The sequence below is a fragment of the Columba livia genome, chromosome 3, assembly GCF_036013475.1.
Source record: "Columba livia isolate bColLiv1 breed racing homer chromosome 3, bColLiv1.pat.W.v2, whole genome shotgun sequence".
NCBI classification, from domain to species: domain Eukaryota; kingdom Metazoa; phylum Chordata; class Aves; order Columbiformes; family Columbidae; genus Columba; species Columba livia.
Window position 1 is genome coordinate 91,810,863 of NC_088604.1, and position 16,898 is coordinate 91,827,760.

The following is a 16,898-nucleotide window of genomic DNA, read 5'->3' on the forward strand; positions in this document are numbered from 1 at the left end:
TTACTGGAAGACAAGAAAATAAGTTTTATTCACAGAATAGCAAATATCAACCTTATAGAAAACACCCATAAAGGGTGAAGAGTTCAGAGAACACTGGAGAATCTGCCACTTGAAATCACCACACAGTCTCCTGACAAACACTTGCTGCCAAACTTGAAGCCAATTATAGACATTCCCTTTTCATCTATACAAAGGACATGCCATAGAGATGTACACTAATATTAGAATTCCTTGATGTGTTTGGAAAGAAGTGGCCACCACCATGTGGAAATAACTTTGTAGGCTGCCAGCTGTCACCAGCTAGCAAATCCACATACCTCCATTCAGTTGTTAAGGTAGGTGAAGCTTTTAAAACAAAAAGCAGCAGCATTCCTTTCTTCTTTTGAGGGCCCAGCTCATTCCACTACCCTGACAAAGCTTCTTAGTAGATCCAAAATGCTGAAAAGAATTACCATTTTAGCAACTGCAGGATGTCAACACATTTCAAACAAGAAACTCTGCTGACAAATGCTCAATAATGGATAGTTAAGGGTGACAGGAAATGTCAGACAGCTCCCTCTAGAGGGTTACACATCTAGCACAACCACAGCATGGCAAGAGCTAATAGAATAACTATATCCCCAGTATTCTTTATTTGCTGCCACTAACATATAGAAAGAACAGCGATTTTTCAGTCTCCATTAGTCATGCAGTTGTCTCAGTAATAAGAAATGAGAATAAAAGGAAATCTAAACCAGAGTATCTATTCATAGGGAAATTCTCATTGATAGTCCTTCTGTTACAGTTGAAAGAATTGCAAAAGCAATTGCCAAGAGGAGATTGCTGGAAGGAGTAAACACTTAAATAGATCTAGTTAATAGCCCACCATGGATTAAGAGTATGATTCTTGTGCCTTAGAATGCATGCACAGTGAACACTTTGTAGTTGCTTTCTTATGTAGAAATGAACCAAAGGACAAAAGAAATGCAGAGCCACCACTCAGCCTCTAATGTTCAGAGAGGCTCACTTCGAGTTGTATATCAAACCAACACTGAAGAGAAGGCAGCCTCTTTTGATCTTTCAAATTCGACACGCATATAAAGCGATTACGTCATAGAATTCAAGAGCCAGTTTCAAACCAAGTATTTAAAAGCCAGACTAACTTAGGAAATGATGAGACTGAAACCTAGCATTAGAAATTGATGCTCATTATTTTATTGCCTTGGGCCACCACATGCCGTATGTTAAGTCTCCTCAGAGGCTCACACTCTTAACGTCAAAGAGAGAACTGGCAGAGTAACGCTCCAGGTTTCCATAGTTTAAAAATTTGTGATTTAACCAAATCTACTGGAGACAGAAACAAAATCCAACAGGACAATTGCATTAAAATTTGAAGAGCAATATTTAGATGGGAGGACGTAATAGTTTGGGCTGAGAGTAATTATAAATACCTATAAGCATAGAACTAAAAGAAGGTACTACTTTAACAAAATGACACAAGCTCATATTTTATACATCAGACAAGCAGAAGACTCAAGATACAGCAAAAGAATAAAAGTGTTAGTATCAAAGATCTGTGTTATGATGGTAACATACTTTCAACCTGCCCACTAGGATCTTCTCATCCACTTCGAACTGTATCAGTTGCTACAAACCACTGGCTTTAAATATCAATTAACCTTAGTGACAAAACAACAAAAATATTATGTACATTTCTAGGCAAACAATCAGGCTGTTGTTACCTCCCCTGTCATTCCAAGTAAATGTATTATCTTCCAGAAAGTAATATTCACAAATTATTTTAGAGAAAAGTTACTGTACAAAGACACAGAAGTTCATAAGAAGACTAGTCAATACAATTAGACAGAAGTTTGCTTGTAGTTCTTTGTATCCAAGACCTTCTTGCCACACATTGAGCAGATGCCTGTAAGCACACAAAGGGTGTGTAAATTATTTTCAAAACAATGAAAGGTTTTCTTCAAAAACATAGTTTCTATTTTTTTGTAGAGATCATTTTCAGAAAATTCTTCAAATGAGCTCTCAGTGACAATCTGTGCATTTTCTCACCAGATATTGCAAATTCAGACGTAATGACTCCTAAGGCAAATTAGAATTTGCAGCACATGCGTCATACTGCCACTTCAAAAAAAAAAAAACAAAAACAAAAACCAAACCCACAATAACAAAAAACCCCACACCTCTATTTTGAGAGCATTATGACTCACAACATTGCCCAAAGCCTCTGCAATTTGCTGGAATATTGGAAGAGAGCCAGGGAAGGCTCCCATGTGGCAAACAGGTAAAAATGTGATATTATTAAACTTTGTAAATCCTGTAGCCAAACTGAGGCCCAAGAAGGACACAAAATTGCTAGGCTAAGAAAACAGTCATCAACAAACTGTCTGTTAAATAGAAGATTAACAGGTCGCAGCTTCGGACAATTGAGAAAGTTGAGAATAAATACAGCTTCATAGAATTAAGCTATTCATAGACCAGTAGAAGTGAGAAACAATGGACACCAAGAATACTTGAGAGTTGATGTGAAGATGACCACAGATGTCCCAGAGAACTTTGACCTAAACCCAAAGAGTGGCAAGTCAGAAAACTAGAGCAGCAAAAAGAGCACAAGTTTGGTAAGGGCAGAGGGGTTTATCTCAAGGTTTCCCTCTCCTCCTAAAGCAGAAAGGTGCTAAATCTTCTGTTTGCTAGGGCCACATCTCTTTTTACAAGATCATTCATCAGCAGATAATAAAAATGCCAAGCGGCAACTACTCCTGTTAACTATATCATGTGCTGTCATATATTGACATCAGAACCGGACACATATCTAAGAATCCATTAGGAAAGGGAACAGCAGGGAACATGTCACATGAGTTACTTTGGAGAGCAAAATCCAGCTCACAGGCTGTTCACTTCAGGTCTAAATTGAGCAGTATTAACTTTAGATTGCCTCTCAATTTCAAACACGCAACAGTGGAAGCACTAAGCCATATGGTTGCATTTGCTTCAAGAAACATGCCCCAACCACATCTTTGGTGGTCAGAATTAGAGTCTAAAGGACTTAAAATTCTGAGTTTTACGAAGAAAGCAGATTCAATCTGCAAGGATACACAAACAGACAAAGATGAAATCCTGAAGCCCACCCAAACCAACCATAAGTTTGAGAACAAGATTCTACCATCTGGGATTCAGGCAGCCATCTGGTGAGTATGTAGCAGCTAGAAAAGGCCACCCTCCTACAGCGGGCTGCTAAATAGCTGGCTCAGTGACATGGTGCGCATTTATAGAACAATTAAAAGACATTTCATAAACAAAACTTACTACTGGTTAGCTGTAGCTCTAAATCTAGCAATTGCTCCGCCCCATGTCTGGGTGCTATGTGGATTCCTTGGTATCAACAATGTAACCGAGTTCGTGGTACTTTTCCCCCCTGCCCCAGGAATTACAAATTTGAGTCCTTTTGTTTATCTGCTCAAAACCACAAGACTATTAAAAGTTTTATATCCTTAAGGCTCTTCATGAAATTTGCTTGAAATTGATTATTTTTTTCCCCTCCAAAATTTTTGAACAGTTTTTAACAATACTGAAGACTATTATGAATATAGGAGATAGAAAGCTTCCACATAAAAGCAGAATTTCAGTGCAGTCATTCATACATAACTCATGTACAGGAACATTTTATATATTATGTGCTGCACAGTGCAATATCTTGCTTTCTAGGGACAATTATATCTTTTGCATTTGTCAGTTTCAACTTAAGACAGGCTTGAATTACAAGGCATCAAGTACTTCATAACTGGACCAGAGACTCTTTTTAAAGAAATTAACCTTTCAATGGCTCATGTTAAGATACTAAACGCATAAGAATAGATGCAGGCACAAAGACAACAATAAGCACGATTTCCCTTCAGTGACTGTTTCTTAATTGCTTTTAAAACTCCATTTATCTTTTTCTGCTTGCCTTTTATTCTGCGGGTATTCTTCTTTCCTTAAGGTAGCCTTTGTGGGCTTTGGGGCGGGTGGTGGTGGTGAATTTTTGTTTTGTTTTTTTCTTTTTTTGGGGGGAGGGGCGCAGAAGAGGGACTGCAACAAGCAACTGAGTTTTCCAAAATCTCATTAAAAAAAACAAATACAAAACCAAAAACAAACTAACAAAACAGAAAGATCAAACTCGCTAGATAACAGTTTTCTATGCAATTGCCAGGATTAAGCTTACAATTATCCTTCCAGTCCTATGACTTTAAATACTAGATACATTTTAAAAGCAGCAGAATCATAGATGACTTAGGTTGGAGGGGATCTCCAGCAGCCTCTAGCCCTCTCTCTCCCTGCCGCACTCAAAACCACAGCCAACTTGGATGGGGGTGGCTTGGGGCTTTTCAAGTCAAGCTCTGAATACCCCCTATAGACACTCCACAACCTCTCTGGGTCCCTGTTACTACATTTGACCACCCTCATGATAAAAATTGCTTTCCTTGTATGCAATTGGAATTTTCCATGTTCTAACCTGTGTACATTTCCTCTTATTCTATTACTGTGCACTCAGAAGAGTCTGAATCCATCTTCTCTGTGCTTTCCCATTAGTAGTTAAGGATAGCAACTAAAATTCATCTTAGCCTTCTCTTTGCAAGGCAAAACAAATTCAAGAGTTCCACTTGCTCTTTAATTTCAAACCAAACTGGGGTAATTTGGTACTCAGTGAAACTCACCTTTTTTATAGGCACATCCTTGACAATAGTGGGAGCCTGGCTGATGGACAGAACTCTTACAAATCCGACATATTGCAAATTTGTTCTTCCCATAAGGATCAAACCTGGGAAAAAATAGAAGTATTTTATTTATGCACCTTGAAATAAAGTATTTCCTCTGCCTTGCCTTAAAAAGTCTGAGCCAGAGGGCACAGACAGAAACCCCAGCAAAAAAACTATAACTGAGAAAAGAGACGTACAAAGATTATTTCTAACAGGCTACCCAAAGTCTACAGAAAAGCTCCCACTTTCTCCATTAAGAGAGATTTCTTGCATTATGGAGAAAAACTTAACAAAAGCAGAACTAAAAATGTGTCTTTTTATTAAGATACTAGAACTTAAACATCTTCCAGCAGCACCATGCCCCCTTGCATAACAAAACATCCCCTGGATATTAAGGAAATGCTCAAGGGATTGTACTGGCAACCTTAGCACAAAAAATAAGCCTTTCTGGCTCACCTCGGAATAGTTAAGGTTGGAGGGGACCTCTGGAAATCATCTAGTCCAATCCACATGCTAAAGCAGGTTCACCCAGAGAAGATGGCACAGGAATGTGTCCAGGTGGGGTCTGAATGTCTCCAGAGAAGGAGACTCCTTACAAAAGCATCAAACTCTAGCAGTTTTGGTGAGAGTTGCAGTAAAATAGTTGCCCACACTTACAATTCAGCAAAAAGTACCCATTAAATATGTTTTGACATACTTTTACCAACGAAACAAATGTCATAACCACCCCAGAATTATCTCTTTTTTAAAAACGTGTATTTTGGACAAGTTCTGAGTAGATGCCCGCATATGCAGGAAACAGGCTTCAGTTACAGCAAACTAACTTTTTTAGCCAAAATCAGTATTAAATGCTAACCTTGCTTTCTTTGAGGTCAACGCCTTGTTTTCATTTAACTTGCGACCACCGCTTTCTACAACAAGAACAGAATCACAAACCAGTAAGCTTCCCAGTTCCAAGCATACTTTAAAAAGCTCAGTTTATAGTTTTTATACTTGTGCAAAAAAAGTCACAAAGAGAGATAAAACATACAGCACAGAGGCACAAGACAACAGAATACACCGTGCTCTGTTTGTGTATCATTCCACACAAGGAGAAAAAAAACAGGCAAGTTCAATACTGAAGAGCTCAGGGTAAATAAATTCCCAATGCGTGGAATTAGCATGGGAAGGAAAATACAAGGTTAAAAATGAACCTGAGTAACTGTTTCAAATTTTAGCCTCAATATCATAAGACAGCTCAGGTGACCAACTTTAAAACACCTGAAAAGCGAGTGTTAAACCTCCCCAAGATCACCTGTCGTGTTTCTTGCACCATCTTTCCACGTATCGGGAGTGATGACCGTCCCGAGCTTCTTCTCACCTACGTAAGCAGACATTGCAAAGGCAAAAAATTACATCTACGCGGCCTTAATACTCGCGACAAGCGCGGCCCCCGGGAGAACGCCAGCCCTCACACGGGCCTTCGCGGACCCGCCACCCACGGCCCCCCCCACACAGCCCGGGCCCCGGGGCTGCTGCTCAGCTCAGGAGACGCCCGGCAGCCTCAGGAGCAGAGGACCCTCAGCCCACTCACACTTCTCGCACACCATGGCGGCCCCAACCACAACAAACAGCCGCTTCCGGGACCGCCCCGGAACTGACCGCTGGGCGCCGCCGGTTTCCGTTGCCGGGCGGCGGCGGCGACGCTGCGGTAAGAGACGGGACCGGCCCCTCATCCACCCCCCGCCCCCCAACCTCACACCCGACCCGCGACAGGTGTCAGGAGGCCGCCCCGCCGCTGTCCGCGGGCTGCGGAGGGGGCGGCTGGGAAGGCCCGGGCCCGGCGGGGGCTGAGGCGGCTCCCGCCGTCGGGGAGCGCCCCGGTGCTGTGAGGGGGCCGGGGCCCAGTGCTGGGAGGGTAGCGCTGCTGCGTCCCTGGTTTTGGGGTTGATTTATAAAAGAATGACGTTTTTCTGCTGTCTACAGCTTCCTCACAAGGGGAGGAGGAAGAGCAGGCGCCGAACTCTTCTCTTTACTGACTGATGACAGAACCCGAGGGAATGGCAGGAGGATGTGCCAGGGGAGGGGCAGTAACAGGCTCCCCAGGGAGGTGTCACGGCCCCAAGCCTGACAGTGTTTAAGAAGAGACTGGACAAGCCCTCAGACACATGGTGTGAACTGTGGGGTTGTCCTGTGCAGGGACAGGAGTTGGACTCGATGATCCTTGTGGGTCCCTTCCAACTCAGGACATTTTATTATTCTATGAAAATAATCACTTTCACCCCCAAAGTAAGCTCAGAGCTCTGCGTGTTGTGTCTAGGAAAAAGAAAAAAAATCTTCTCCTGTAGCATTTGTACTGTTGTAGTAACAGGAACGACTCGCTGTCTTGCAGGTGGCTGGTGAAGAGGGAACACCATGAAAGAAGCAGAAATAAGGAGGCTCTCGGCTGCCAACCTCCTCTGTGTTCTTTCAGTTATTCTGACAGCGGTTGTTCCACCTTTCTTCTGGGATGGATTCACAGTTCTGGGCACACACCTCGCGTGGCTGTGTGTTTGTTCTGTTTGTGTTAGTACCCTGAATATAATCTTGCACTTAGTCCTTAAACCAAATCTGTCTCCTAAGAGAATTCCGTTTGCTCACAAGGTAAGAATTTTATTCTTAAATTGCTACCAGACAATACAGAAGGGAAGCAAATTATTTCACTGAAATAATCAAATAAGAAAGCAAGCAGACAATTTTTGGTGGTTAATTCTTGTTTTTTATGAATGAGCTGTATGTAGCACCTTTTGAAATAAGTTTTCCAATATTTTTGTGACGTTAAACTTCCTCTACCTGTAAATAACCTGTTCAGTGAGCAATTCTGAGTGTTTGCTTTTTCCTGTCAATATATTGTTGTTTGTAGTACCAACTATCGATCTTCCAACAATTTGCACGGTGGCAATAAAATCAGCAAAATTGAATGGGCAAAGAACTCATTTAATAGTCCAGACCTGACTTTCAGTGTTATGAAGAAACATTTTTCTCACATGTAGTTATAAGTTTCTAATAACTTTAAAGGAAGAGAAATATATTTTAGAATTTGAGACATAAGAGAGAGACGAGCTCATTAAAATTTAAACCAAGTTTATAAATCTTGAAAAATGACGTGAAAAGTATTTAAATGGCCACATTTCCTTGAATGATGAAATTTGCATACAGAACTATCCAAATCTGAGATAAATCTTTGTAGTTTCAGTTTGTAATGCATTAAAGGTATGAATCCAAATGAATTGTGTTTGAAAACAGCAAATTTGGAGCGGCACACAACTTGTTCAGAAGCAGCGTTCTGAAGTCAGGGGGATAGTTTTACACTCCCAGCTTGCTGAGTCAGGCAAGATTTAGTGCTCTGATGTGGCGATTCTTAAACATCCAAGCAAACATCCCTGAAAGCAGTATCTTAGTCTGCAAAGCTTTTACGTGTTTTACTGACTGAGTGGGATGTAAAATACACAAAGTCATTATGGAAAACAGGTATCATCTGTGCTTTAAAAATGAAGCAGGCTTTGTGTTCTGTGTGAGATTTCATCCCAGCCTAGCATGAGGAATAAATATTAAAAAAAAGTACCCAAGTGAAATTATGAATTTCCATTGGTGACCTGATCAGAACAGATCTAACCAGAACTGTTTCTCAAGTGGCTATACTTCTACGTGGTATAGAGAGTACCCAGAAACAGTTATTTAAATTCAGAGAAAACTGTATGTGTTTTGCAGATTTCTAGAAAGTCATGGACATTTCTCAAATGGATTTAGAATTTAAGGTGCCAAGTTCAAAATGTGTTTTTTATTTAATGTAATTTTAAGTGTTACCTTTGTTTCTGAATGTCTTTTTTTTTCTTATTTCATTTTTTCTTGCTTTAAATATTTTTTTACTTTCTGTGAATGTTGCCTTTTAAAGAATGGACATAACACTCAGATGTAAAACAGAAATGTAAAAATACACAATAAAATTATCTCTGTTTATCTTGTCATTTCCAGTTGTATCTTTTGTATGTTTGCTTTACTATACTGGAATGCATGAAAAAAATAGATGGAATATGATCATTTTTAGTTAATTATTTAAAGTATTAAGCATAGGGATAACTGTTTTGAAATATACCATGCTATTATCATACTGTGCTGTAGCTGAAATTAAAGAAATAGGTAGACTACAATGCTACTGATAAGGTATAGACTATGTATGTTACTTATGTTCTCTTTTATTTTGAAAAAATATTCTGACATTTTATTGCTCTTTTTTAGATATCCAGATTTCTAAAATGCTGTGTATACTTTTTCATGTCTTGCATACTGTTTCATGCGATTATTGTTCTTTATGGAGCACCTCTCATAGAGTAAGTCAGAAGACCCTTCTTTCCCTAAACATTTTAAGGGGCAGTTCTCCTTACAGATATTGGTATAAGTACTAATACATCTCCCGGCACATTGAAAGTTAAAGGATAAGCTCCTGGCTGGGGGAAGAAGGGTGGCTGTTCTGGGGTTTGGGGTTTGTTTGTTTGTTGTGTGTTTATTGGTTGTTTGGTTTCAGGTTGTTTTTTTGTTTGGTTGGTTGGTTGGGGGGAGGGGGTGTTGTTTTCTGGACGCTGGCTCTTAAAATTTCACAGAATCACACACAGAATCACAGAATGCCAGGGGCTGGAAGGGACCTTGAAAGATCATCCAGTCCAATCCCCCTGCCGAAGCAGGAACACCCAGATGAGGTTACACAGGAATGTGTCCAGGCGTGTTTTGAATGTCTCCAGAGAAGGAGACTCCACAACCCCTTTGGGCTGCCTGTTCCAGTGTCTGTCACCCTCACTGAGAAGAAGTTTCTTCTCAAATTTAAGTGGAACCTCCTGTGTTCCAGTTTGCACCCTTTGCCCCTTGTCCTATCATTGGTTGTCACTGAGAAGAGCCTGGCTCTGTCCTCGTGACACTCACCCTTTACGTATTTATAAACATTAATGAGGTCACCTCTCAGTCTCCTCCAAGCTAAAGAGCCCCAGCTCCCTCAGCCTTTCCTCATAAGGGAGATGCTCCACTCCCTTAATCATCTTTGTTGCCCTGCACTGGACTCTCTCCAGCAGTTCCCTGTTCTTCTGGAACTGAGGGGCCCAGAACTGGACACGGTATTTGGACATGTGTTGTTCAAGACAGTTACAAACAACTACTTTTACTTCAATATCTATGTTAAACATATGGGTACAAACATTTTTCCAAGTTTCATTTAGTCATTTCCCCTGTAAGATTCTAAAAGACACATCTTGCATATTTTTCATCCTTCTTATATTAGCATTTTAAATTTTAGGAATGATTAAAAAAGAAAAAAAAAAAAAGGAGAGGCATGAAGCAGCCAGATGTCTCTGAGAGAGATACTAAGTTACCAAATAACAATGGCACCATGTAGTTTGATTTCATGGTTGCTTCCACTACATCAAACCAGAAAAACAAATGGAATAATGCAGTAAATATTCAGGGGAACTTCAGTTCAGAACTAATGTTCTGTATGAGGTGCACCTGTGTTTTTAAAAATGTTACAGGTATCAGGCATTTAAAATAATTACTGCATTTTGGTCTTTGAGATAACAGACACCAGAATTCTTTCCATCTTTATTATTCTGCAGAGTAAGAGGAAAATACTTTTTTCTTATGTGTGAGGTTTAAGAAAGCATGCATGCGTTCACAAGTTGACTTGGAGGTGTTGTTTGGGTTTTTTTTCCTAAATCTTGGAACTCTTACAAAATTAGTAACTACCTCACTTAATTTTGTAATATTCCTTCTTTATAGGTCAGTGACTGAGACATTTTTGTTTGCAGTTCTCCTGTCTACCTTTACTACTTTACAATGCTTGTGTATGCTGGGACCAAACATACAAGCGTGGATACGGGTATTTAGTAAAAATGGGTAAGTTCTATTCTAAAGTTTCTTATTTGACCCGAATAGAAATGGATGGAATTGATGTAAACAATATATCATGGAATTTTTTGTAAAGAAAGGAAAACTTCCTGAATTATGGGTGTTTTTCATATTTGTAATTGGAAGCTTATGAAAGCTTTTCTGACAAAGAAAATTGTTCTTTATTTTAGAGACATTGATTCAGAAAACTGGCTTTTTATTTTTGGTGTCCAGACGCTAAATCTCACTTTATATGTGTTTGAAGAAAGTAAAGTTTCAAATGCACATTTTACTGTGTAAAACCATTGTGCAGTCCAGTATAGTGGTTGTCAAACAAAGAGGAGACCTGAGACTGCACTGTACAGGGAGAATCTCACACATCACCCAATAGTACCTTCGTAAATACAGTTTTAAAAGTAGGAATAACGAGCCAAAACAAGCACTATTTTAACAGTACTTTTAACTGGAACATAATGGTGAAAATTATATATAATTTACTGTGGTCTTAAGTATATAATCTTTACCCATGCTCTTTTTCAAATTTCAAAGAAAGCTGGTTTCAAGCATTAATTTTTTTTCAAGAGTACGTTTAAAGTAAAATGAGCCTTTTAACCCCATTTTCACCTCAGTGACAGCCATGACATCAGCCTATATCAGGGATAATGTACTTTTCAGAAGTTTTCTCTCTCTTCTGCCTTTTTTCCACTCACTAAATAACAGGACTGTTGAAGGACTGGGATGCTGAAACATAAAGAAGCCCCAAATATGCTTGAGATTTAATAATAAGATGTTAGCATTCATTTGCTTTTAATGGTTCATATGGATAAAGTCTTATCTCAAAAGAGAGAAGTCGTATAACACTGCTAACCTATAGAGTTAATATAGATTTAAACACCTAAAAGTTTAAACTTCTGTCTAGAAGGAGAAAAGTAGACTTTTTGTAGTAGTTCCAGGTATTGACTTTTGGTTTATCTCAGTTCTCAGCTTACTGAAAGATATCTTGAATCCTTATTCTAGCCAGTTATGCTTGTTTGGTTTTTGTTTGTTTGTTTGTTTTTTATTTGCAGTGGAAGGGTTGAATAGACTTTAATAAAAGCACAGAATTGTTTAGCCAAAACAGATCATTGCTGATTCACTTAGTCATCTTTGGAGGCTTTGCAACTGGAAATAATAGCTGAATTGAAGAAACAGATGCTTGACAACAGATGTCTTTGTGCCAGGTTAGGTTTTGAATGCCTGTCAATTTCTTTCCCAGACTAGATCTTAATGTTATTTCAGCAGGAAAGAGAGTTGTCTTGTTTTGGCATTTTTGCTGTGACAACTTGTACTTCTTACTAGGGAGCCATGTGACGTTATCTGAATAAAATGTCTATTTAATAATGATGTTTATTTAGACTGGCTTTTAAATGAAAGAGAAATATGGTAGCAAGTTTTTTTATGGATTTTAGCAAGCTGCTCTTTTAAAAATAATCCTGTGCTTTTTCATTTGACCTCATGACTGAGTTGGAACGTCTCACATATAGGTGTGAGCTGAGTGTAGACATGATGTATTGAAATGTTGTCTCAACTATGTGGAATGAGGTGGGACTGGTTGAGTGGAGGAAAAGGATGGTTAAGTAAGATTGACACAGCTGTTTGCCTTGAAAGAAGGTTTTAGCAAATTGAATTGTACTGGAACAGCAAGCTGGAAAGTCTGATTAAGTGTATAGCTTAGAACGAAAAAGGAATGTGTTTTAAAAGTAGCTGAATGCAATTTAGACTTCAGTAACCGCTGGCATTTAATTTTCTTACTCTTATTTGCTTGTACGATATTTATATGACCAAAATGTGCTTGTGTTATTGTTTTTGCAGAAAGACAGAGAAATACATTTAGAAAAAATGTTTATCTTGATATATCAAATGTAAATAAGTAACAGATACTAATTACATAGCTATTACTCTCAATAACTTTTTACTGTTTTAGGTGGTCTAATGTGAAAATACTGATGCACATAATATCTTGTCACAGGACTATTCATAAAGTCACATTCAAACAACTTGTGTGTGATCTGTTGCATCGTAATAGCTATGGTACAACTGAGTCAGTCTGACAAATATTTGGGGGATAATCTTGCAAAGTGTTTATTTTTTTCTGCAGAGATGCTTCTCTTTCTGCTTCTACTTGCAGCACTAGGAAGTGAAGTCACTGCTAGTAAAATCTATTTTGAAAGGGTTACTGCAAGATCAATCTTTAAGTGCCTGTGCCTCTAGGAGGTAGATTATATGTGCTGTCTCGTGGTAACATGTAAGCTGTGACACTGCAAGTTTATTGTTGGTATTATAAAGCTGGAGTTGTTGGTGGGGGAGAGGGAAGGTGTTTGGTTGGGTGTTTTTTTCTGTATACGTGAAACAATTGCATGAAACGCAAGAAAGAAAATTGCCCATGCTCCACATTTTCAAACTGAGTGCACTTTTGAATTAGAAATGTCAACTTAATGGGCCAAATAGAGGGTTTTTTAAATTACTTTAAGAAATCTGAACAATATTTTCATACCCACACATTTATAGTCTATGTACACATAGAATGTTTGAGAAAAGTAAGTATGTGTATTGTACATCATAAAAACTTTGGTTCTAAGTCAGGCTTTAAATAGGGCTCTTTTCACTAATTCTGCCTTTGGGAAGAGGGGGGGCATGCCAGCTGTCTCTGGACTCTGACATCTGGTGTTGTGACCAATGTCGTGACACTGATCGTATGCTATCATGTGCTGCCCTAAGCAGACAGAGAGAAATAAAAGCTACAGGAGGGGTTATTGGAAGCAGGTGACATTCTTTAAATGACTTTTCAGTAATTGTTGGCTAAAATAGCCTCCTTTATAAAAGCCTTTAAAAATCAGCTTTCAGTTGCTGATTTTTATTGCTCCTTTTGGAGACTGTTTATTTCAAGTCACTAATCAGAATAATTGTGTTGAAATTTCTGGTGTAACAGTAATTAGGTCACCTGGGTAGGAAATAGATTTTATTTGGACCTTGCAAAAAAATAGCATAAAACCATAACTTTAGGGCTCCTTCCAGTTTTAATTTCACCTATTTTATCACTTGTTTGTGAACTATGTACTCTTACAGACTTGGAAATGCCCTTTGTAAAGGTAGGTGTCATCAAATACTAAGTGCTGTTTACTATTTCTGTCCTGACACAGCCCGAAATTCCAGATCTTGTCTACCCAGGAGCTGTCTTAGTAAATTCTTTAATGTTAGCTTAACCTCTTAATTCAAACATAATTTAAAGCAGCACTTAATTTATTGTATTATTTAAAGGGGTAAATAATTACTTCGGGCTTTAAAAGGCCTTGGTGCCACTAGAGAATGTTTATTATTGTAGAATCATTTCAGTTGGAAGAGGCCCTCAAGATCATCGAGTCCAACCTTAACCTGTCTTAAATATTACTAGTTTTTCTTGCAGAACGATCTTAGTTGTAGTTTGTTTGTAGTTTAAAAATAAAGAAACTTATAAAACTCAAAGTTTATAAATGTTTCTGCAGTTGTTAGCCTCATATAAATGAGGGGTTTATGTGATTGTTTAATGGGCTAAATTATACCTACAAAAATTCCAATGGGTGACATTCCGTGAAGAGAATAAGCGAAACGTTTTTCCTTCAGAATGATGTTGGAGGACAAGTCAGGTTGTACTTGCGTAGGCAGTGTCCATGCTCTGGAGTGGCTGAAGGTGCAGCTCAAATGGTTGCAAAACTGCCAATGGCTGTTCTTCCCTAGGGCGCTGCGCCTTGCTAATTCTGTTGTTTTGGTTTGGGTTCAGTCTGATATCTCCATATGGTGCAGCAGTATGTGTGTAGATTTACCAGACAAGATGTCTTGCAGAGTGCGAATGTACCTCAGTCAGTCCTTGGCATATTCTGCTGGCTCTTTTGCTGCTTTGAGGCTGGTGTGAGTGTTCTCTTCCCTGTGCTGCCTCACTTTCTGCTCAGTTATTCAGCTTCTGAAAATAATTTACAAGCATTTTCTATGTGCAGACTCCTGAACAGTTCCAGAATTAAATCAGGACCTTTCCCTTTAAAAAATATATCGAGCTGTTAGGATTCTGAATTGAAATAGAGTGTTGTAAGTTAAAGGGATGGCGTTATTGTAAAATAAATAGTTCTGCTCAAAATGTCAATGTTGCACCATAAATATTATAATCTTTATGACCTTTATTTTGCAAACAATGGAAAATACTTGCTTTACGCTTGTGAGCTGTTTGGTCAATAGCAAATGCAGTAGTGAGTTAGGTGTACTAAGAAATAAAGTCAGAAACTTTAGACTCTTCAAAACAAGGTGTAGGCTTAAAGCTTTCATGTCATGCAACATAAACAGCACATGTGAAGCTCAGAGTTTACCATCCTTCTAGTTTTAGCCATAAAAATGCACATCTTTTTTAGTTCTGTTAGCTAAAGCTAGGCTTGTGTTTATAATCTGAGATGTAGCAAATTGAAGATTGAGATCTCTTACTTTATGGATTTGGGGAGGGGATTTCTACCTGGTTCTTCTGTCTCAGAGTTGTCCCCTACTGTGTTCTGAACTTCTGCTGCTCTTGTTTTTCAATTGGTACCAAGTACTCAGATGTTCATGGCTTGAGAATATAAAAGCAATCACTTGGTAGGCTGATGATGGACAATGAGTGCTTGTCTATTAAAAAGAAACCAAACTTTTCCAAAACTTTTGAAGTCAGTAGTGGTAGGCGGCCATAAACTAGAGAACTGAAGTCATCAACATCTCTTATGATACGATGTGTGTCATGATTGGCAATGTCACAGTTCTTCAGCGTGCAATAGATTTATGCTGCAGCCAGCGTGCTTGAACTTTGATGCAATGTTGCTGAAGGGCTGCAACATGCAGCTTACATTTATTTGCAATGTTTCTTTTCAGTTGATGGAAATTTGCATTGGAGTATTCACATGGTGGACTTCTATTTTAAATTTCAAGTTGTCGTAGTCATCAAATAGCAACGTGTCTACACCATAGAATGCTTTGTGACTGTAGGTGTGTTTTGATGTCTGCTTCTCCCTGCAATGCACACAGTATCATGATACTTTAATTTGCTCAGTCAAGTAGTAGTTCGAGCTAATTAGGAGCATTTCCAGGTAAATAAATTAGCTTTTGCAGTAAACATCTCAGCGGAAAAAAAAAACCAAACAACTGAATGTGTGGTATAGAAAGATTGTGATTGTAACTGGAATACGCAACTTACATTTTAGTTACAGTTCGTATCTTTTATGAGAAACCTGCATGCTATTTATCAAATATATGGATGTTTATATCTATTTGTAGTCTCAAAAATCTTGGGAGAAACTGGATCTGACATTCTGACATGGCAACTTCTGTTGAAGTCTTGTGACATACTGTTTTTACAGAGCTACTTCCATCTGGGAAAGCAATCTACAAATTACTACCATCTGCAGTATATTTGGAGCTTGGTTTGGAGCATTTCCTATTCCTCTTGATTGGGATCGGCCTTGGCAGGTTAGTCTGTACACCTTTATCATAAATATGAAAATATTTATTTTCTAGAAATGTATGCTACACAAAATTGCTCTGAGACAGTACCGGTATATTGGATTTACTCATAAGGTGTTCCTACAGGGTTATGCCAAACATTTTAAAAGTCATTGAAAGCATCTGTGCTTACAGTGTTAGGCCATGAAATGCAAAATTTTTACCTCCATTTTTAATAAGTTCTTTGTTATAGATTTATGAGTGTCTGTTGCATGGAAATTTTATCATGAAATAGAGCTGTAAGTTTTTTGATAAGAAGAAGCCAGAGAAGCAGGAAGAGAAATGTGAAATAAAGATGGCTCCAAGATTGTCTGCCTTCAGTCTGGTAGCTTTTATTGTTTATGGGTAGGGAAGAAAAGATGCTTTCCTAGTGCTTTAGTTACCTTCTGCCTTCCTTAAAAGCACTTAACAGAATGCATTTTAAATGGATTTGGATTGATTTGTGGAAATGGTGTGGCCAAAGCACAGTACTAAAAACTTACCTTCTGATTTCAGGGGAAGGCAAGCCTTAGCTTTGTAGTTGCACAATAAAAAATGGGAAGCTGGCATTGCAGATTCTGTCTTTATAAATTCAAGTGTCAGTGCTGTGTTCTTAAAATTTTTGTTGGCATGGAGAAATGATTCCATTAAACAGTCTGCACTTGCCATAAAATTATGACACTAGGTTTTATTTGCAGTGGAAGGGTTGAATAGACTTTAATAAAAGCACGGAGGTGTTTAGCCAAAGCAAATGCCTTCAGTGGAGGTTTT

At 38.6% G+C, this 16,898-nt stretch overlaps 2 protein-coding genes across 4 annotated transcripts in view; one reads left to right on the top strand and one right to left on the bottom strand.

Moving 5' to 3' along the window:
- On the bottom strand, positions 1 to 6,410 carry CRIPT (CXXC repeat containing interactor of PDZ3 domain). The gene is made up of 5 exons (XM_065058190.1): positions 6,304 to 6,410; positions 6,025 to 6,090; positions 5,587 to 5,641; positions 4,689 to 4,792; positions 1 to 1,903 (listed from the first exon to the last, which is right to left on the bottom strand). Exons 1-5 carry the CDS (start codon positions 6,317 to 6,319, stop codon positions 1,839 to 1,841), a joined length of 306 nt encoding a protein of 101 aa, XP_064914262.1. The 5' UTR covers positions 6,320 to 6,410; the 3' UTR covers positions 1 to 1,838.
- PIGF (phosphatidylinositol glycan anchor biosynthesis class F) overlaps positions 6,268 to 16,898 on the top strand; it is a 20,752-nt gene continuing 10,121 nt past the window's right edge. The window contains exons 1-5 of one of the 3 annotated variants that reach the window (XM_065058181.1): positions 6,268 to 6,420; positions 7,102 to 7,352; positions 8,988 to 9,079; positions 10,512 to 10,628; positions 16,007 to 16,115. In XM_065058181.1, the coding sequence (XP_064914253.1) occupies positions 7,125 to 7,352; positions 8,988 to 9,079; positions 10,512 to 10,628; positions 16,007 to 16,115 (546 nt within the window). In that variant the 5' untranslated portion in view covers positions 6,268 to 6,420; positions 7,102 to 7,124. Of the gene's footprint in view, positions 6,421 to 6,483; positions 6,999 to 7,101; positions 7,353 to 8,987; positions 9,080 to 10,511; positions 10,629 to 16,006; positions 16,116 to 16,898 lie in introns of those variants that run through there. The other 2 variants (XM_065058183.1, XM_065058182.1) reach the window with 2 other exon arrangements.

Bases quoted from the DNA above. Each gene is read 5' to 3' on its own strand.
- CRIPT (XM_065058190.1), bottom strand. The intron at 5,642-6,024 runs GTGATCTTGGGG...TTCTTGTTGTAG, and splicing joins TGGTGCAAGAAACACGACAG to AAAGCGGTGGTCGCAAGTTA. The intron at 4,793-5,586 runs GTTAGCATTTAA...ATTTTTTCCCAG, and splicing joins TTGACCTCAAAGAAAGCAAG to GTTTGATCCTTATGGGAAGA.